Source organism: Onychomys torridus, chromosome 8, assembly GCF_903995425.1.
Source record: "Onychomys torridus chromosome 8, mOncTor1.1, whole genome shotgun sequence".
In the NCBI taxonomy this organism is placed as follows: Eukaryota; Metazoa; Chordata; class Mammalia; order Rodentia; family Cricetidae; genus Onychomys; species Onychomys torridus.
The window spans coordinates 50,999,591-51,021,776 of NC_050450.1; the positions used below are offsets into that span (position 1 = coordinate 50,999,591).

General features: G+C 43.5%; 1 protein-coding gene across 2 annotated transcripts; it reads right to left on the minus strand.

Moving 5' to 3' along the window:
- Positions 1–1,934: 1,934 nt before the first annotated feature.
- LOC118589395 (zinc finger protein 624-like) lies at positions 1,935–20,767 on the minus strand. Of its 2 annotated transcripts, XM_036196650.1 has the most exons (4): positions 20,214–20,767; positions 8,925–9,051; positions 7,248–7,343; positions 1,935–3,324 (listed from the first exon to the last, which is right to left on the minus strand). In XM_036196650.1, the coding sequence occupies exons 1-4, from the start codon at positions 20,229–20,231 to the stop codon at positions 3,179–3,181; spliced, it is 387 nt and encodes a 128-aa protein (XP_036052543.1). In that variant the 5' UTR covers positions 20,232–20,767; the 3' UTR covers positions 1,935–3,178. The 2 variants fall into 2 exon arrangements, 1 of the variants encoding a protein (XP_036052543.1); XR_004945668.1 differs by lacking the exon at positions 8,925–9,051.
- Positions 20,768–22,186: the final 1,419 nt, after the last annotated feature.

Consider the following 22,186-nt stretch of genomic DNA (forward strand, 5'->3'; position numbering starts at 1 on the left):
AACATTAGGTGACTGTCCAGGCTGCCAGCTGTCTCTGTCTACTCTTGCAAGACTCCTGAAAGTTGCTTGCGCCCTTCTCCCATTTCTCAGGTATTATTATAGTCCTTCTCGGGTCTTTGATGAGGTTGAAGACTAACAGTTATAGTTACAACTTAGTATATATACATGTATAATATCTTAGATAGAATATATTAAGTATTAGACTCAGGTTCTTTAGGATAGAACACCTTTTGGAATGATCTTTGTAACATGCCACCTACCCACGCTCTAGACTTCCCTGGATTTTAGTATGTGTTTTTTGCTTGACATTGTTTGCACTTACTGTAATTCCAACTTATCTAGGTCATTATCCCTCATTACTCCTGGACAATATTTGATAACCATCTCTTTGTATATAGTCTTGTATTAGGTTGGAACTTTCTTATTTAGACAAAAGGGGGAGATGTAGTGGATAGCTATCCCAGCATTGGCCTGGAAGTTCCAACCCTCATTGAGGCTTCAGTAATGATCACGCCCACAAGGCGGGGCAGAGGAGGGAGCGGAAGACTGAGGATCAGGAGGAGGTCGCTCTCTTGGTTCCAGGACCCTGGACGCTGGAGGTAGACGAGCAGGGTTCTCCAGAGAACACCGCTGGACTGCGCTATACCTTTGCCAGACCCTACAACCTATCCCTTCATTTGTAAGTTACCCCACAAAATAAACCTCCCTTTTAACTACATGGAGTGGCCTTAATAATTTCACCAATAATGATTACTTATTGAAGTGGTTTGAATGAGATGTCCCCCATAGTCTCGGGTTTTTGAATACTCCAGGGGTCCCCAGTGGGTTTGGGGAAGCTTAGGTGTGGCCTTGTGGAAGTGTATCACTGCAGGTGGGCTTTGAAGTTTCAAAAGCTATGTACCATTCTCCATTCACTCTCTCTGCTTCCTGTTTTAGGTCTGGGATGTGAGTGCTCAGCTGTTCCTGCCACCACGCCTGTCTGCTGCCACGCTTCCCACTGTGATGGTGTCCCAGTTACTTTTCTGTTGCTGCGCCAAGACACCAGCATATGACCAACGTATAGAACAAAAGGTTTATTGGAGGCTTACAGTTTCAGAGGGTGAGTCCTTGACCATTATGGTGGGAAGCATGGCAGCAGGCAGGCGTAGTGCTGGAGCTTACATCTCAATCTACAAGCATGGTGCAGAGAGGAGGAGGAGAGATTGAAAATGGGAATGGCCTTGGCTTTTGAAACCTCAAAGCCCGCCTCAGTGACACACCCCTTTCAACAAGGCCACACTTCCTAGGCTTGTTTTGTTTCTTTTTGTTGGTTTTTCTAGATAGAGTTTCTCTGTGTAATTCTGGCTGTCTTGGTCCTTCTTAAATAGTTCCACCGTCTGGGGACCAGGCATTCAAATATACAAGCCTATGAGCGGGGTGCATATTCTCATTCCAACTACCTCAGTTGGTATGGACTCTTATCTCCCTGCAACTGTAAGCCCAAATATACCCTTCTTTTTGCAAGTTGCTTTGGTCACAGTGCTTTATTATAGCAATAGAAAAATAACTAATACACCTGCACAGATGTTTAAAAATATATTTACTTTTATGTGTTTTGCTTGCCTGTATGTGTAGGTACCACATGTGTGCAATGCTCAAGGAGGCATTGAATCCCCTGAACTGGTTGTTACAAATGGTTGTAAGCTGCCATGTGTATGCTGGGAATAAAACCCAGGTTGTCTGGAGGAGTAATAAGTGGTCTTAACTGCCAGGCAATCTCTCCAGCCTCATGTTCTTTTTAATTATTATGTTGGTCATTCTGTATTTTTTGTTTGTTTGTTTGTTTGTTTGTTTTTTGAGACAGGGTTTCTCTGTGTTGTTTTGGTGTCTGTTCTGGATCTTTCTCTGTAGACCAGGCTGGCTTCGAACTCACAGAGATCTGCCTGCCTCTGCCTCCTGAGTGCTGGGATTAAAGGTGTCCACCACCACTGCCCGGTAAGTGTGATTTTATTCTGAAAGATTCCACACATTTATTCAATAGGTAAGGTTTTTCTTCAGTGTGAATTCGCTGATATATAATGAGAGATGAAGAACACATGAAGGCTTTTCCACATTCACAGCATTTATAAGGTTTCTCTCCGGTGTGCATTCTGTGCTGGACCATAAGGCATGAATAGTTAATAAATGCTTTTTCACATTCATTACATTTATAAGGTTTCTTTCCTGTATGGATTCTTCTGTGTTCTGTGAAATTTGCTATATGGTTGAAGGCTTTCCAACATTCATTACATCTAAAGAGTTTCTCTCCAGTATGGATTCTTTGATGGACATTAAAAATTGTGGTATTCTTGGAAGATTTTCCACACTTATTACATTTGTATGGTTTCTCCTCAGTGTGGGTTTTCTGATGTGCACTAAGATAAGATTTATTTCTGAAGGTTTTCCCACAATCATTACATTTGTAGGGCTTCTCACCATTGTGAGTTTCCTGATGTCGTGCAAGTTTTGACTTATCACTAAATGCTTTCCCACATTGGATACAGTTATATATAGGCTTTCTCTCCAGTTTGAATTCTTTGATGCTGATTAAGGTGGGCACATTGGCTAAAGGATTTTCCACAGACATTACACTGGTAAGGTTTCTCCTTAGTATGAATCCTTTGATGTACCATAAGTGACGAAGAAACAATGAAGGCTTTCCCACATTCATTACATTTATAGAGTTTTTCTCCAGTGTGGATATTTTTATGTTGACTGAGATATTAGTGCTGGCTGAACATTTTCCCACATTCATTACATTCATGAAGTTTTTCTTTAGTGCAAATTCCCTGATATTGAATGAGTAGTGACATAACAAAAGTCCTTTTCACATGTGCTACGTTTATAGGGTTTTTCTTCAGTACTAGATTTCTTTCTCAAAATAAATTCTGAAATCTGCCTTATGGTTTCGTTGCCTTTTGTATACTTGCAAATTATGTTCCCCAAATGGGTATCTGAAATCAAATCTAAATTCTCTGTGAAAATTTTCCTCATGTATTTGGAATTCTGGATTGTGCCAGGATCTTCTGTGACAATTCCTGGTTCTGGAAAAAGAGCAGATCCAAATCTAAAGCCCCTTTGAGCAGCAAGAGTTTTCTTTTTTGTTATTATTCTTTGGTTCAGATGACTCTTCTGATTATTTTGCAGTCTTAATATCTTGTCATTCCATTTCCCAAACCTTCCCATTCTGGAGTCCCATAGGCCATTCTCTGTCAGTTTCTTTTATAATGATCTTCTGTGATAAATCTTTTTCAAAAACATCCTCTGAAAGTATAGCATCATTAGTTGTAGATTTGGTCTCCAGTTCTGGGGGAAGAAGAAAAACAAATCAAATTGCTTTTATTCCCTAAGCTGGGGGAACATTCACTAAATAGGTTAATAAAAAGAAAAGAATGGGCATATAATGAACATATAGTCTTACTCTTTGATATTTAACTTAATTTTCTAGGAAAATAAAAAGTAGAATAGAAAGTTGAATAATGGACCAAAATAATAAATGTATGTATGTATGTATGTATGTATGTATGTATGTATGTGTGAGACATGTATCTCAAGTTGGCCTCAAAATATGGAGCCAAAGGTGATCTTAAGTCTTCCTTCTTCCACTTCCAGAGAGCTGGGCTTCTAGGCACCACCACACCTAGTGTATATGGTGCTGGGGATTGACACCAGGGATTCGTGAATGCTGCGTATGCACGCTCCCATCTGAGGCACAAACTATACTCCTATCATTATTTTAATTTTACTATTTATTTTTAGAGTAGCATATTCAATGAGAATTTTCTCTATTAAAAATTATTCAGGAGGAGGCCTATAGAGATGGCTCAGTGGTTAAGAGCACTGGCTGCTCTTTCAGAGGACCTGGGTTTGATACTCAGCAACCATATGGCAGCTCACAACCATGTGTAACTCCAGTTCCAGGGGACTCCAACATTCTCTTCCCCCCTTCATGGGCACTGCACACACATGATGCATAGGCACACATGGAGGAAAAGCACCCCCCCCCCCAAAAAACAAACATAAATCTTATAAAAAAAAATCATTCAAGGGCTAAGGAGGCTCAACAGATCAAGTACCTGCTGTGCAAGAATGGGGATTTGAGTTCTGACCCTCAGGGCCCATGTAAGAATGATGGCCTGCTTGTAGCCCCAGTGCTGGGAGGTAGAGACAAGAGGATCCCCAGGGCTCACTGACCAGTCAGCCTACCCAATATGAGAGCTCCAGGTACAATGAGAGATCTTATCTCAAAAAACAAGCTGCATATAAAAACTTACCATTTTTAAGATCTCTCTTTCTCTCATGATTCTTCCCTCTATCATACACATATATGATTTTAATTAGAATTATCCTACATAGGAGATAATGCTCCTTCCAGAAGACATAGGTTGCTAATAAAAATCCCAGTGCCAGATACGTGATATCTCTTTGAGTTGTTGTTGGTCAGAGGTGTCTTAGAAATACCTTCCTAACAATATTGTCATTGCACTTGGTTGTTCCCAAGAACTTGACAGTAAGATCCTATTGCTGAAGACACCATACATTTTGATCATTAGAACATGGAGAAATCAAGTTGGTATCAACCTTTCTTCCTGCAATAAAAGGTGCTATGCAGGCTGTTGAGGGAGAACTCACCACAGTCTTATCCAGCTCTGACCCTGTGAACTATAATAATGACCAACATGGCAAGATATGATCATGGGCACAATAGTGGCATGAATGCCGTGTGTTTAATTAAAGAACCAATCACTTTCTGATCAGATTCAAGGCCTGCTCCACAGGATGAAACACATGCCTGGTACTGTAAATCTGGCCAAGAACCCTCTGTTGGGGAGCTCATAGGCATCAAGGTGAACACACTACTGTTATTCCGCCAAATGGAGACAGTATCAAACTACCCCTACCCCTAACTTAAAAGATTTTGGCAGTTTAAGGCTCCTGGAGAAGGGAACATCAGTTTTCTTTAAGGGTGTGGACCCTTGAAAGTTAACAATGCCCCCCTGGATGACTCCACACCCATGAGTATATGGGCATGGCAGCATGTGGTGTAACTCAGTACTGGGGACAGAGAGATGGACCTGGACAGCTTGCTGGCCAGACAGCCTAGCTGAATGTGGAAGGTTTCCAGTTCAGTTGAAGACCCTGTCTCAAGGCAAGAAGACAGGAAGCAACAGAGGAATACCTAAAGTCTTGGTTTGGCTTCAGCATGTGCAGACATGGGCACACACCCTGCATACTCACATACATACAAAACAAATAAACATGAATATCAAATAAAGACATTTTAGGCAAAACACTGTGGGGAATGTCACAAGCACACTTGAATAAAAGGAAATACTGGAGTGTTCTTTTTTTTTAAAGATTTATTTATGTATTATGTATACAATGTTCTTTTTGCATGTATCCTGCAGGCCAGAAGAGGGCACCAGATCTCATTACAGATGGTTGTGAGGTACCATGTGGTTGCTGGGAATTGAACTCTGTACCTTTGGAAGAGCAAGCAGTGCTCTTAACCTCCGAGCCTTCTCTTAACCTCAGCCCCTGAAGAGTGTTCTTTAGGCAGAAGAAAAATCCTAAACACTAGCTTAGAAAAACAAAACAAAACAAAACGGTAAAAGGAAAGGCAAAAATGTAAGTAAATTGAAACAAATATTGGCTTAATAGGATGATAACAATACTTTCTTATGAGAATCAACACAGAAAGTATTAAATAACTTCAATGATATATGTCAGTTTGGATGGAATAAGTGTCTCTAACATGCCTGGATGTGTGAGAAGACGGGAAAAATGCTGGACTGTTCAATCAATGAAGCATTACTAAGAAAATAAAACAATAGAAGATGATGAACCTAAAGGAAGGCCTAAGTGGAAAAAAAGAACCAGAACAAGTGAAATACTTTCACAAGAGATGGCAGTGTTAATACTATGTGTGAGCATAATGTAAACATGGATGAAATACAACTGTCATGTAGGTTAAAACAGTAACAACACACAAGTGTAAAAGAAACAAAATATAATGTGAATAAAGATAAAAGTGAACAAATGAAAAGATGCACAGAACCAACAATAACCAAAAGAGTGAAATTCTAGTGAAGTTAACACTAGGCAAGTAGATTTTATGGCAAAAACCATGACCAGGGAAAAGGCATTTCATGACAGAGCGCCTGATTTTATGATATTATCTTTATGTTGCCAATTTTTCACCTGAGTGGACACAGTTCTGACCCTTCAGGACTCAAATGTCTCTCTGCAGTGGCCTCTCCTGGATACTCTATTTAAAGGAGATATTGTGTATGTGTGTGTTGAATGCCATCCTCAATGGGTCTCCATCTCGTGTTTTGAGACAGTCTTTCACTGATTTGGATAGACTAGCTGGCCAGCGAGCCCCAGGAACTGTCTCGTTCCCAGCATGGCACTCTGGGGTTCATTTGTCGGTACTAGGGCTCTAAACTCAGGTCCTCATGTTCCCACATTAAGCACTTCACCCACTGGGCCACCGCCCATCCTCTAAGGGAGATGTCCTCATCACCATTATTCTTTCATATCTCATAAACCCCAGAGCTAAGCGGCATCACAACTGCTGGTTAGCTTCTTGTCTGTCTACTTGTCACTATGTATTTGTTGAATTGAATGTTTACAATGGCATCTTATTCATTCTTGATGCCTTGATATTTAACCTAATTCATAGTACTCAGATGTGCAATAAATACTAAATAAATGAATACTCTATTTGGAGTCCAGCTGACTCCTTGTTTAAATTCTCAATTGGTTAAGAACCTGGAGGAGCAGGAGAGAGACCCTTGGTTGAGAACCTTGTGGGCGAAGAATGTTAAACCATTAGAAACAGGCTCAGCTGAGGAGGAATCGGTGGTGACCCTTGAAGCATTATCAGGAAAGAAAAAAAGAAAGAAATGTCAGATGATGTGAGATAATGGGAAATGAGAAAAAGCACAAAATTCACCAGAAAGAACTGAAAGGGGCGTGTTACGAATATTTTCACAAAGAAGGGATAATTGTGAAAATTGTGCTCCCAAGAAGACAGAGTTGGACAGGGTTGGGACAGAGGAGTTGGAGAACAAAAAGAGAGAGTGGAGGTGATGGACACAGACGGAGCAATGGACTGGGGTGTTTTCCTTTGAGAAAGCTTTGGAAAAATATTTCATTCCTTTGTTTGGTATTCTCCAATGACTGTTACTGGAAATGAACTCATCTTCCTGATTACATTAACTTACCTCCATAGGAAGCTCTTGAGATTTCTCTTATAACTGCCCATGGACTTTTCCCATTTTCCAAATGAGATATCATGTCTGGTTTAGAAACTACAAGCCCTGAACAGAGAAAAAACCAACAAGATTATTGGATCTATAAACAAATACTGCTGCTAAATTCAGTCTCAGTGTTTAGTTTTCTGTCTGGGTGCCCATTATAGGAGGTTTCATCATCCAGTACGGTTACCAGCAGACACACATAACTGTTTAAATTGGAGCTGAAATGAGTTACAATCAAAGAAAATGTAAAATTCAGTTATTCAGATGGACTAGCTGCATTTCAAATGCACAAAAGCTCAGGAGGGTGAGGTCCATGGTATTCAAGAGCAGAGCACAATGTCCAGAGCACAGCAGTGCCCTGCACTGATGTGACGCAGATGGCCTCTCAGAGCGCCACTCTGATCCTGGTTAGGTGCGATAACAGATCATGGAGTGATCTGAGTTCGGAAGGAAAATAAACACATTTCATTCCATTCTTTCTAGAGCCAAAAGCAATTCCCACTTATAGAAATGACCAGAAAAAAAATTGGTCTGAAATCTATGGGACTGTCAACAGTCTTCAAGAGTCCAAAGAAACATGTATTTCTTATGTATTTCTTCCTTCCTTCCTTCCTTCCTTCCTTCCTTCCTTCCTTCCTTCTTTCTTTTCTTTTCTTTTCTTTTCTTTTTTTAAAGTTTTGACAGAGATACTAGATCTCACACAGAAATTAGTTTCGACATGACTGGATTTAGCAGACCCTGTTCTGGGTCAATTTTCACTGCCAATGTTCTTTCACAAAGTTGGGTCCCATCTCTCCAGTTCTTTCTGAACCTAGATCAGTCTGGTAAAAAGACTGAATCACTCAAAGGAAGCCACATACATTTTAAGTGGTATTTACTGTGGATTTAGTGGCACTGTGTATAAATAAAAGGGACTTTAAGGATAAAATGGCTATCCACAAAAATAAAAATTAAACACAATTGAGAGGAAGAAAAGGGAAAAACCTCAATAGTTAAAAAATATTAAAAATGGCAATTGTCAAGCAGGCAGCTGCCTAATAATGGCTTTTTTTTTTTTTTTTTGGAGCAGAGGATCGAACCCAGGGCCTTGTGCTTGCTAGGCAAGCGCTCTACCACTGAGCTAAATCCCCAACCCTATGTATTTCTTAATATACAATGAATAGGTCACCTAGCTAAGAATATGAAAAATCGTAAGGTAAACCTGGCTCTAAGGTTATGTGTTTTAAATGTGAACATGTGCATGTGCATGCAATACATGCGAGTGCATGTGTGTGTAAATGGACACATGCATGAATGTCACTGTGCACGTGTAAGCTAGAGGACAACCTCAGCTCTCTTCCTCAGGAACAGTGCCCCTGTTCGCTCACCTGCAGCTCATGAATCAGGCTAGCCTGGATGGACAGTGGGCCTTGGGGATGGGATGCCCCTGAATCTGCCTCTCCAGTGCTGTGATCACGAGTGTGTGCTGCTACATCTGGTGAACTCAAGTCTTCCGAGCAAGTACCTTACTGACTGAGCCTTCCCCTGACCCAGATCAAGAGATTCTGATAACAAAATTGAACCAAAATTTAGGGAAGCACTTTGAAGAGTCCATGTCCTTGGCAAATGTGGTCGAATGAGCAAGTCCATCGGTACATGTACCCAGGGAGAGTAGATTCCTGTCATTTTCCAGCATCACATCCTTGTACAGCTTCCTCTGAGAAGGGTCCATGAGTCTCCATTCCTCCAGGGTGAAGTCTTTAGCCACATCCTGGAATGTCACTGGTCCCTAACAAACAATCACCCAGACCAGTTAGGCAAATAGTAAATATAAAGCTGTGAAAATTCCAGAAACAAGAACCACTATATTATTATGACCATCAGTCCAGCTGATGCTTACAGCACACATAACAAGAATTTAAAATGTCAAAAAGAAGCATATTCCATTCTTAAGAGATTTACTGTTTTTGTTTTTGTTTTTTGTTTTTGTTTTTTTTGTTTTTTTTTGATTACAGGTGTGCGCCACCAGGGCCTGGCTTTCTCAGTGTGGTTATATATATATACATATATATATATATATTTTTTTTTTTGAGACAGGGTTTCTTTCTGTAGTCCTAGCTGTCCTGGAACTAGCTCTGTAGACCAGGTTGGCCTTGAACTCAGAGATCTGCCTATCTCTCTGTCTCCCAAGTACTGGGATTAAATGATGTGCACCACCATATCAGGGTATATAAATTCTAAATATTGGTTTTAAAATATTATCTGGCAACAAATTTCATGTTTTTATTACTTTTCTAAAAAGTCTTCTAGATATTTGATAATAGTTTCCACCCAAGTTATCTTTGCTCTCTCAAAGTCCTGGCTCCTGTAGTATTAACTGTTAAGTTCTTCACCAGGTCAAAGAGTTTCTATTTTCCTAAGGTTAAAGATCCCAAGTCTGAAGTCATTGTATTGGTTATTTTCCTCAGTGTTATGACAAAATGCCTGATTGATAAAAGCAACTTAAGGAAGGGAAGGTTTGTTCTGGTCTATCCCTCGTGGTGGGGAAGGAAGTCACAGCGGCAGGAACATGAGGTGGCTGGTCACATGGCATCTGCCGTCAGGAAGCAGAGAGAATGGATGCTGGTGCTCAGCCCACAGAATGGTGCCACCCACACTTAGAGTGGGTCTCATGCATACTAGATAAACCTTTAATCTTCCAAGTAGAGGAGCTGGGGGTGTAGCTCAGTAGAGTGTTTGCCTAGCATTTACAAAGACCTGGGTTTGATTTCCACTACCACATAACGGACAAAATTTATAGGTGGCACACACTTGTAGTCCTAGCACTTGGGAGATGGAGGCAGAAAGATTGAGTTCTAAGTTTTAAATAATTTCTCTTTCAGAAAGAAATTTTAGATTTAGTTATTTATTTTTCTACATGTGTACAAACAGTACACTGCATATGTAGAAGTCAGAGAAAAACTTCCAGGAGTCAGTTCTCTGCCTCCACTATGTAAATATGTAGCTCCTGGGGACTAAACCCAGGTCATAGGGTGAGTAGCCAGCACCTTAGCCTGCTGAGCCAGCTGGCTGCCTCCAGATAGTTTTTCCTAATTATACACGTCTAGGTTTGATTTTCTTTTTCCTGGAAAAAACATGTAGATTCTATATTTACTAATAAGACAGTTTAATAAATATAATAAAAAAAAACTTTTGTGTAGATGTGTGCCCATATCCATATGTGGTTGTGTGTGTGTGTGTGTGTGTGTGTGTGTGTGTGTGTGTGTGTAGCCCAGAGGTTGATTTTAGGTGTCTTCCTGACCACTTTCATGGGGAGGTGAGGAAGCCCTGAGGGAATATGTAAGGAAGAAGGCATGTCAAGGACCCAGCTACTCCAGACCAATGGCAATGAGCAAACTCTTCCCAGGTCAGTGTCAGGGAACTGGCAAACTCTTCCCAGGTCAGTGTCAGGGAAGTGGCCAAGCCTTTCTCTGCTGCATGTCTGGCTGTTGGCAGTGTGTGCAAAAATTAGCAACTGCATCTTCCTCCTCCCTGACGACTGCAGCCTGGGACGGTCTTTCAGACTGGCTAACTCTTCCATCTGTGCTGTACGTAATAAAAGTGCTTGTTTCTGGGATGCTGTGCAGTAGTTGGTCCAGCTCCATCAGAGCACACGAGTCCACTCCACCCAAAATTTTCTGTGTGTCCTTCCTTCATTCCTCTGTTGCCCCAGTCAGGTTTCCAGAACCAAGCTATGCTGGATGTGGAGACTTTCTATTTTGTCTATTGAGGCGGGGTCTCTCACTTGAACCAGATCTTGCCAATTTGGCTAACTTGGGTAGACATGCTCTGAGGATCCTGTGTCTACCTCCTAAACACTGGAAGTTCAGGCCTGGGCTACCGAGTGAGTTCCAGAAAAGGCACAAAGCTACACAGAGAAACCCTGTCTCAAAATAAATAAATAAATAAAAATAAATAAATAAATAAGTAAATAAAAAGAAAGAAAAGAAAAGAAGTCCCCCAAATGGATGCCGCCAGCTCTAGGCTACCATACCTCTCTAAGTATTCACTGTGAACTTTCAAGCAGCTGGGAATATAAGGACAGATCCAGAGGCAGTGAGGTATTTACTCTTTTTTTTCGGTTGTTCGAGACAGGGTTTCTCTTTGTAACTTTGCGCCTTTCCTGGATCTCGCTCTGTAGACCAGGCTGGCTTTGAACTCACAGAGATCCGCCTGCCTCTGCCTCCTGAGTGCTGGGATTAAAAGCGTGCGCCACCACCTCCCAGTGGTATTTACTCTTTATCCCCTCACGAATGATGGTAGATAGCACCTTCACCAACTCTGTTTCTTTTGCTGAAGGTACAGATCTTCACCTGGCTGTGTAACTTCAGAACTCTGAGGGAACACAGGAAAGGATCACTCAGTCCCTGCCTAGGACCTGCAGCAGAGCCTCAGTAGGCACATCAGGCCACCGCAGCTACAGTGCAGGTGATGACCTTTTCACTCGTTCACTTAGGCCGAGATTAGGCCCCTGGTGTCCAGGCATCTTCCTTCACTTCGTCTGAGATGGTGACGAACACACCGTAACAGGGGAAGAATATTTTAAAAGTTTTTAAACAGCAAACCTACCAAAATATATGGGGACTAGAGCTATTTCTTGGAATGCATGTCTTGTGCAAGAATTATTATTTGGATATTTCCAAAACCCATGAACACCATCTGTTTTCTACAATGGAAAAATCAGTCCAGGTCTGGGCAGACAGCCCAGCTGTGACGTGCTTGCCTTGTGAGCTCGAGGACCTGAGTTTGATCTGACACTCACAGAGAAAATGCTGGTGTGGTGGTACACACTTGTAATCCCTGTGCTGGGCGAGAGCAGGATCCTGGTGCTCATTATCCAGACAATTAAGGACACACATCTTCAGGGAAACATTAAAATGTCCAGATTTACTCAAGTTTCTGACCTTTCACTTTCCCACTGAAATCCATCATCTTGCTCTTTCTCTACCCTAGGGCATCACCTTGTACCCCTTCTTGCTGGCAGCATTTTCACAAGTGGAAACCGACACCCAAATCCCACTAGTAAGTGGGCACAGCCTGAGTCTACTGATCCTCATGAGATTTCCATGACCAGCTTAGAGAACATCAATATCCCACTTCTTCCCTTACACAGCACCCATTTTTTTTAAACATTCTATTTGCCTAAACACATTATATTGAAAGGCCATTGTAAGGGAAACAAGGGCCCCCCCAACTAGCTCTGCTAATTGTAGAGTCAGTGGAAAAAACTGTACTCTGCCCCCACGCCCCATACCAGAAAAGTTAGCCCATCATGCTGAGCCAACAGGATGCTTGCAGGATGACCGCCTGTGGTTGTGTTTGCAAGATAAATTGCTTGAGAAGAATGCTTGCCAAATAACCCCTTGCTAGATAAGCTTGGAATTCGTTTACCTACCCAGACTCTGAGAAAGACCGCGGAGACATCTGGCGTCCAGATGTCTGCACTCTGGGTGACCCCACTCCCCTGCCCTGGTAGAACTGCCTCATAAAAGGCCTGCGAGCCTTAAACTCGGGTCACCAGCTACTCCTCGCGCTGGTGTCCCACGAGCTCGTGCTAATAAAGCTTCTTTTGTGACCCGATATCGGAGTAAAGCTCTCTGTTTTGGACGCCGACCCTAACAATATAACGTATTTTTCGTTATTGTTTACTCCTAATGAGACTGTAGCTCCTGGTGGCCAAGCACTGCGTCTTATACACCTTTATATATACTGTGTCTACATCATCTACTAAACTTGAGGTCTTCTTAGTGGGTAGAAAACAGAGAGCACTGAGCATGGACAGGAGAACCTGTGAGTTAGGGGTACACACATGTGTGTGCATGTATTGGAGAATATGCCATCCTATGACCTTACAAATAAACATCCTGACTTCAAAAGTAAAATTTCAAGACTGGTATAATATTTAAAAATAACCCAGATATTTTTGGAAAGACCAGGTATCCTGATACTTTATTCAATACGTATTGTTGAAGGGGACCCTGTGGATGTCCAGGTAGAGAAGCCAACCACAAAAAGGTGAGAATGAAAACTCTGTTCAGATTGACTTATCAACCTGGATCAGACCTGGGGAGTCTGACGCCAGATGGTTCAATTAGCGTATTTCAAACACAGTACAATCTGGGAAAAAGTTTCCAGGCAACAATCACCCCAATTTCAGGTGCACAATTAAGCTTAAGGTGTGACTACTTAGAAACTCCTCTACAATGTGAGCATGAGGGTGGGTTCTATAGCTAAAGGCCTGGCATCTAGTGTGGCCTCTGATATAGTATAGAAGTCAGCAGGCCATAAAGTACACCACCCCCCTGCAAGGATGGGTTTAATTCGGAGCTAAAGATAAAGGTCTAGGGAGGGAGAGTCTGGGATAAACATTCTGGTTGAGGTCTGCTCTACAGCAAAAGGTGGGTGGGGTCTGCCACCACAGATAGCAAAAGGTCACCAGGTCACTAACAATATCCATTCCCAGCCTTCTGGGTGAGAAAACAGGTATTTTATCTCTTCCACTGAGGAGAGACCCCTATGTATTTAACATCCTGGTTTCCTACTGCTCTGTGGGTATAAGGACCTTTGTGCCCCCAACATATAGTGAGTCCTTTTATAGATTACAACTTTTATTGTGATGGCCCACTTTTTGTGAGTCATACGATTTGGTTCTGCTCTCGGTTGAAGGAGTGTGGATGAGGCAGAGAAGCTTCACGATTCCAGGAACAGTAGACATGTTCTCCCGCCAGTGCAGCAGGTCAGAAACAGAAGACCCTGACTCACCAGAGGCCCAAATAATGTCTGCCTCTGTGATCCACTTTCTGGAAGGGAGGCTGTCCTGCCAAGAGGTGTGTAGGGAAGAGAAGAAAGCCATGAAGACCAGTCCTGGCTTGGGAATTTCAGACTCGTCAAGCTGGAACTCTGATATAAGTTTTTAGGACCTCCACAAGGGAACACAGGAGGGCCCCGTGAGGGAACACAAGGATGAACCCAGTGTGGAAACACAGGGATGAGCCCTGTGAGTCTGTGAGGGAACACAGGGGCGATCACAAGACCAACATTCTATTTTCTGGAGACTTGGAGCTCATAATATTATCAAATGTAGCCATAGCTGGTGGTTCAGACATTGTAAAGCAGCTTTAAAAATATATTATTGCCAGGAGGTGGTGGCACATGCCTTTAATCCCAGCACTTGGGAGGCAGAGGCAGGTGGATCTCTGTGAGTTCGAGGCCAGCCTGGTGGCCAAAGAGAGTTCCAGGAAAGGTGCAAAGCTACACAGAGAAATCCTGTCTCGAAAAACAAAAACAAAAAAACAAAAACACCAAAAATAAAAACATTATTATTTAATATTTAAGTCAATCTGATGGGCATTATTGTCCCAGTCCTCAAAAGAGGAAATTGACGCTTAGAAAATCCAAACCACTACTAAAGGCCTTGCAGATACATGCCTCTAAGTCAATTTAATTCCTAAGCTTGCACCTTTCCTACTAGACCAATTTGCAGAGTGAAGGAAATTGATCCGGTTTTTTCTTTGCCATATCTATCAAATACTCCATGACTCTCCGAGATAAGCGAATTTCCTGAAATCTTCAGGGGCTTCAACTTCTTGTAAAGGAAGCATTAGGACTTTAAGTCAGAGGCGTTGACTGTTCCCTCCCAATGTCATATTCAAGTAGGGTTTAACCTGCCTTTCTTATCTGAGGCCAACCCCAATACAAAGCCAGAATAACAATGGAGATTAAACACTAGCCCTTTAAGATTGAAAGAAGATGCTTAGGAATCAATAGGTGGAGGCCGCTGGGCCGACTTTGTTAAGGCACGCCTGGCGGGGATCCTGCTGTCCTATTTACTGAGAAAGAAACTGACTATCTCTACCACTACCTAGTAGAATGAGATGTATTTCTAAAAGGGGAGAGATGGAAACAAAGGTCAAACCTTCTTAGTAAGGATGGAGTCAAGAGAAAACTCCAAAACAATTGCTGGTGAGTTTTGAAAAAAAAAAAAAAAAAAGAGGTTATTAAAGATTTAAAAAAAAAAGCCTGGATTTCTGACAGAACTTTAAAGAGATTCATTTGACAACCCTAGATGCTTTGAAGTAAAAAAAAGTTTAAAAGTAATTAAAACATTAAACATTCAGCCAAAGAGAACAAATAATTAAGCAACCACAATTGAAGAGGAGGAAATATTAAGAGAAGAAACCAATGAATAAGAAAACAAAGTGTTAGTATTTATTTGGCGCTAGGAACATGTCCCGAACACGACAGAACCACAGAAGAGTTTTATTAAAGAGGATAGAGGTGACAGGCCTGCGTGAAACACACACGTGGGTGAGGAGATAAGGAGAGAGGGGCTCATGCAAGATGGCACTGGCTTTTTAAAGGTTGGGCCGCGCATGTGTACAGGGACTCCTGTGGGTACTCCACGCATGCACGTAGATTACATGGCTGCGTGCGTGCTTTACGCAACCACGTAAAGCCACAGAGTCCCAGTCCCGTGAGATGTCTGACCCGGAGATGGCTATTCTGAACCGGAAATAGTTAGGTGGTCCACCGGGCAAGCCCAACTGTGTGGACATGTAATTATCTATCACCCACTGCGGCCAGCTGGAGGTGCATGCTGGTTGGCGGAAGAATCACAAGCCATGGTTACCTTTTTAGAGCTTTTAGAGAGAGAAAGCTAAGATAAAGAGCAACTCTTTCCATTTGCCTGTTCGCTGGCCAGAATTAGATAACTCCCATAAAAGATTGGGATTTTTTGTTATTTTTTAAAGCATACTTGGGCTATCTCTCAGTACAGAGACTGATAAGCTTAGGAATCTTTAAGTAGAGCTGATTGAGTTGGAAGCCTTATTTCCCACTGCGCTACACACACCAGGAACTCTGCTCCGTTCACGACAGATCACTCTCCATTAGCCTGGTCGCACAAATCTGCATGCAACACTGCTACTGATTGGTGAGTTTTCCCCTTTTCTTTACTGGCTACCGCTGGCCCCCATTGCGGGCCTGGATTTCCAGCCACCTCCCACATCTGCAGCTTGAGATATTTCGTAAAGGGACCACCACCGTCAGGTGCGTCCTGGGGGCTGTGTGAAGCCGACATGTTCTTCGCACCCAATGGGGTGGCTGAGCATCAAGGGCTCCCGGGGAGACCTTTTCTTCACACGGCAGGGCCCCCACTTATCGGCTGACAAGCTGATAAGGTGGCTTGTGCCCAAGATCTGTCCAGACCTCCGGGAGGTCTTGGCTCTGGATCATGTTTGTTTTTCGTTTTTGCCTCTCTGCTGCAGACATGGGAAATAAGGCTTCCAACTCGATCAGCCCTACTTACAGATTCCTAAGCTTATCCGTCTCTGTACTGAGAGATAGCCCAAGTATGCTTTAAAAAATAACAAAAAATCCCAATCTTTTACGGGAGTTATCTAATTCTGGCCAGCGAACAGGCAAATGGAAAGAGTTGCTCTTTATCTTAGCTTTCTCTCTCTAAAAGCTCTAAAAAGGTAACCATGGCTTGTGATTCTTCCGCCAACCAGCACGCACCTCCAGCTGGCCGCTGCGGGTGGTGGCCAGCCATGAGAAGCACAGCTTTCCACTATTGATACTGCCACGATTTTCACAGTGAGTCTGCTGTTCTAATGGCTGAAATCTGAGCTATATGTTTGCCATGGACAATCCCGGGGGTTGTCCAGGCTGTGCTGGCAAGGCAGGCACATTTTTGCTTGGAGCAAAATGGCGTCTGGGGTCTACCGGGTGGACCCACGGCAGCACAGTCACAGCTCCTCCCATCCCTTGACAAAAGAGGGGGACTTGAGCTGATCTTAGATCTTACTTCATTCTCAGGACGCCTGAGTTGAAGTCTGATCCCGGTTTGTTATTTTAATTTTTTATTTTCCACTCAGTTACAGCCATGGGACAGAGGGCAGATACCACCACTTACATTGGCGGATGGGGCGGGTACCGGTAAATCTGGCCGCTTAACAGCTTTGCGGTACGGTACCGGTAAACCTGACCGCATAACAGTGTGGCAGGTACTTCAGCCAGCAAACGGGAAAATAAGAGTTGCTTCATCTCCAAGCTTTCTGCAAAAGCTCTAAATACTTTCTTTCCTTTCCCACTAAGGCGTCTGCCATGTGTAACCTTTTCTGTCTGACTTTTGCGCCGGTGGTGGGCAGGCTCAAATGCACAGGCTTGGGCGGTTTCTAAGACTTGCCCTAATTTACCTTAACTCCACCCACTCATTCTCAAACTGCCTTGAGAACCACAGACTGGTCTAAAAGCAGCTGAGATCTAAACAATTAAGTTTACAATAATCGGGATGGCTCCTAAGCCAAAAGGAATCAGCTTATAGCCTCAAGCAAGTCTTCCAAAAGGATCGGTTTACAGTCTGCCTACTGGCAGATCTTCCAAAAGCTGTCCTTAAGCCACCAATCATCAGGAAAAATTCAGGACACAGAGTAAAATCCATCTCTTGTTCCCGGCTAAAAGTTAAGTATCTGGAGAACAAGGCTCCTGACCCCATGGGCAAAAGAGTCATCTGTGGCGTTTGAGGTGTGCCAGGAAAGAGAAGCCTGAAAACGAAATTGCCAAGTGCTGGCACTTGCTGACTCCCGAAAGCTGTTGGGTCCCTGTTTTAAATGAAAAAGGCCATGGGCTAGCAAATGCCCTGCCCATCAACAGCCTTGTCCTTGTGCTGCCTAGAAAGACAACCAGTCAGCTAACTGCCCCCAGGCGCCAAGACACATGGGTACAGCAAGCTAAGACCTCCAGCAAACCTAGGCTTGGCTACAGACACAGCAGGGAACCCAGAACTCAGCAGGGAAGCAATCAGTTTCATTCCTTCTGGACACCAGAGCCATTGACTCAGTCCTGGGAGTTTTAGGATGTCACTCCTTTCTACTGTCGGGAACAGAGGACAGCCTTACTTACCTCACCAGATTCAACTGTACTTTCAGAGTTACTTAATAAGGATTTCCAACTAAGATAAGAGCTCATTGTCTCATTTCAAAGTTACCGCCTGTGTTTCTCATGTGCATACAGACAGGGCCATGATCTTTGCCTTGTACCTAATTAAAAAAAAAAAAGTTCCCTTCTATTCTCAAGCTCCAGAGGACACCAGGATCCACTGCCTTGTCACCAATTCCAGAGGAATAGGGTATCACCCCTTTCCCAACTAGGGCCACATAAAGCCGGAGGCAAAAGGGACCATCAAAATATCCAGGCGGTAAGGATATAACAATCTGTCGCTGTTCAATACTCAGCAACTGATCACCTGTGTTTCCCAAACGCTAAACTAGCAAAACAAACAGGTGCCTTAAATAAACCATGTCTCGGGTAAAAAAAACCAACCAGAGTACTGAAACATCACAGCCACCTTTAACATGTCTCCAACCAGACAGACCAGATAGATCTACCTCAGATAAATGTCAACTCCAAAAACAAAATAATAATGAGTCTTTTCTCTAAGCTTTTTATGTCACCAGTGTTTTGTCAGATAGAAGGTTCCCAGCCACACCATGGAGGACGGACAGCTGCTGGATCTCATCCTAGGACCAGCCACACCTTGGAGGATGAACACAGCTACAGGACTTCATCCCAGGACTTCAGGCAGCTTCCCCATCGCCCCCAAAGAACAAATCAACGTCCATCATTCAGCCTGAAGCAGTCTTTGAGAGAAACGGCGTCCCATACCCATCTATCCACATTTTTTTTTTCTTTTTTAAAACATGAGAGTCGGGAATGATAGATAATTACATGTTCACATGGTTGGGCTTGCCCGGCGGACCGCCTAAATATTTCCGGTTCAGAATAGCCATCTCCGGGTCAGACATCTCAAGGGACCGGGACTCTGTGGCCTTACGTGGTTGCGTAAAGCGCATGCGCAGCCATGTAATCTACGTGCATGCGTGGAACACCCACAGGAGTCCCTGTACGCATGCGCGGCCCAACCTTTAAAAAACCGGTGCCATCTTGCATGAGTCTCTCAGTCTCTCTCTCCTTATCTCCTCACCCACGTGTGTGTTTCACGCAGGCCTGTCACCTCTATCCTCTTTAATAAAACTCTCCCATGGTCTTGTCGTGTTCGGGACGTGTTCCTAGCGCCATTTAAATACTAACACAAAGAAAGACAGGCAATAAGTCCAAAAGCTAATTCTCTAAATAATGGACTAGAAAAGCCACTGGCCAGTCCAAACAAAAAGGAAAAAGAGCCAATAAAACAAACAAATAGTAGTGACTTGTAATAAATATTGTAAAACTGTCAATAAGAAAATAAAAAATTTCAAAGAACAACTTCTGTTCAATGAAATTTCGCTTTAGCTTGGGTTAGTGAAATGGCACAGTGGGCAGTGGGGCTTGCTGCCAAGCCTAATGGACCAGAACCTGTCACAAGTTGTCCTCTGGCCTCCACACATGCTCTGGGGCATGCACGGTCCCCCTGCCAGAAACATAAATGCTTAAAAATAAAATTTTAAAAAGTTCTCTAACGCTGACTCAAAGAGCAAAAATAAGTGGCCGGTGCTAATCACCTTGCAGCATCTTATCCTAAGACACCAGCCACCCTGCTACACGGTGGCCAGCTTCTGTTTGTGAGCCGAAGTTCTCAGGGAGGAAAAAAAAAAAAAAGCCACAGCTGTGTTCAAGATTCTACAAGGCTAACGGCCAGATAAAAACTTTGGTGATTATGGAGAACTGGAATGTTTCAGGTCTGGGGCCAAACTGTCATGAGCATTTAGCCCTCACCAATAGCCTACTTGAGTTTGATTTAGCATCTACCCCGTGACTGTTGGGGAAATCCTTTTGTAATGTACAAGCTTTTCTCCCATCTACTGTACAATTATCAACGGACTTAAGGAGAAACCTCCCTTGTGGTTCCCATGTCAGTGTATTAAAAAACAAAACAAAAGGAAGGGTACAGGCTCTGGCTGAGAACGTCAGCACCGCGGACCAGCCCAGCATGTCCTACTCAATACTCTTCATTCCACGATCGTGCCACGGAACAAGTGAGTTAAAAAGCGATCACTTGAAATGCCTTAAAATCAGCCAGCCAGTGCAAGCTGCCTGATGAAGGAATACAGCGCAGCTCTCAGCCGAAGCCCAGTTCCCGTGCTGCCGGCCTTTGAGTAACCGCTCTCCCCTTGCACGCGGGTCCACGGGTCCGCTGCTCGGGCGTGGCACTGCTGGCGTCCTAGTGGAGCTGCAGCCTCCGCGCTCCCAGCCCTTCGGGCAGGCCCTTGCCAGGCGCCCGGGCTCTACCGGAGACCGCTACACCCGGTCTCGGTGGCCGCAGAGCCAGCCTGCTCGCCCTCGGGATGGGCAGGTCCGCCAGGCTAGCTCCGGATGGGCTACGTCCCCCAAGCCGCCCCAGCCCCGCGGCCAGGAAGGGTGCGTGCACGGGGCTGGCAACCGGGCAGGCAGTACCTGGCGGCCGCTCGGTGGTCGGCGGGGGGCGTTCGCACAGAGGGAACGCCGACAGCGATGGCACTGCACGGAGGCCCCCGTCGGGCAGGCAAGTGCGCCTGCGCAACCCGCCACCCGCGGACTACAGCACCCAGAATCCCCCTTGGCCCCTCCTCGAGTTTAGGAACAGTTTACAGCTTACCAACCCTCGGGGCGATCTAAGAAATTCAATCGCGTTGAAAAATTTGCCTCTAGAGTCTATGGCCGTGTCACTCACTAGCTCTAGGTATCTTTTCCTCAGGTCACTTCGGTGGAGCTAAAGAAAGCCACCCAGAGAGCAAAGAGGCCACCTATAACTTAAAGCCTCAGAAGCCAGCAGAGTTGATGAAGGTCCACGCTTTTGTTTGACTTGGAATTTCTTGATAGAAAAGATTGGCGACACCTATCTACACTATAATTTCTGGTTCTGTAACCAGACTGGTGCCAGTCAATGGGGAAACTTGTGTCCTGGAAAGAGATCTTACAGTTCTGGCAACATACTAGTCCACTTTCCACAAGAGACTAACTGGGTCTTAGAGTGATGACAGAGAGGACCACACCTTGACCAAGACTGCCCTCTATTTCAACCACATGTCAGGACCACCAAGATGATGCTGGGGTGGAGGTGTCATTGGATGTGGACACATTGTGTGTGTGTATGTTGTGGGGATGTCACTAGACCCTTTTATTTGTTCTCAGTGTGACCGTATTGAATAGATCCCACTGACCTTTTCCCACCACAACTTCAAATGCGGCTGGCTGGAGCCAGGGGATTCTGAGAATTTCATCTTCCTACTCACCTTTCTACTCACCATAACTATACCAGCAATCCATTCCATAAGTATTCATTTTTTAAATTATTTAATCTCCACTCTGGCATATATATATATAAATTGCATAATGGTTTTGATTTGTTGATATATTGTTAGGTTTTAGGATTGTTTTTTGTTTTTCTACTCAGTATACTATAAGGTATTTTTCTCTGTATTTTTCTCTTACATCTCATGTACTTCTCTTTTTTTTCTTTTCTTTTTTTTTTCAAGACAGGTTTCTCTGTGTAGTTTTGGTGCCTGTCATGGATCTCGCTCTGTAGACCAGGTTGGTCTTGAACTCACAGAGATCCTCCTGGCTCTGCCTCCCAAGTGCTGGGATTAAAGGCATGCATCACCACCCCCCAGATATTTTCTCCCTTTTGAAAAAACTTCTAAATTATAGCTCCCAGAGCTTGGATAGTTCCTGAAATCTGTCCACAAGTATCCAAGCTTCCCTCCCAGCTACACGTTCCACCTTGATATACCTTTATATATATATATATATATATATATATATATATATATATATATATATATATATATATATTTTAACCAGATGATCTGCATCCACTCCCTTTCCCTAAGTTCCCTCAGTCAAAGCATTTGCAATATTCATGTGGGACTTAGTTGTGGTAGAGTTGGAGTGCCTGGTTCAGAAAATAG

What these genes read in the sequence shown, in the direction of transcription:
- LOC118589395 (XM_036196650.1), bottom strand. An exon ending in CAGGAATCTACTCTCCCTGG is followed by an intron (nt 7,344 to 8,924) that starts GTACATGTACCG and finishes TTCTCTGTTCAG; the next exon opens with GGCTTGTAGTTTCTAAACCA. An exon ending in CTCAAGAGCTTCCTATGGAG is followed by an intron (nt 3,325 to 7,247) that starts GTAAGTTAATGT and finishes TTCTTCCCCCAG; the next exon opens with AACTGGAGACCAAATCTACA.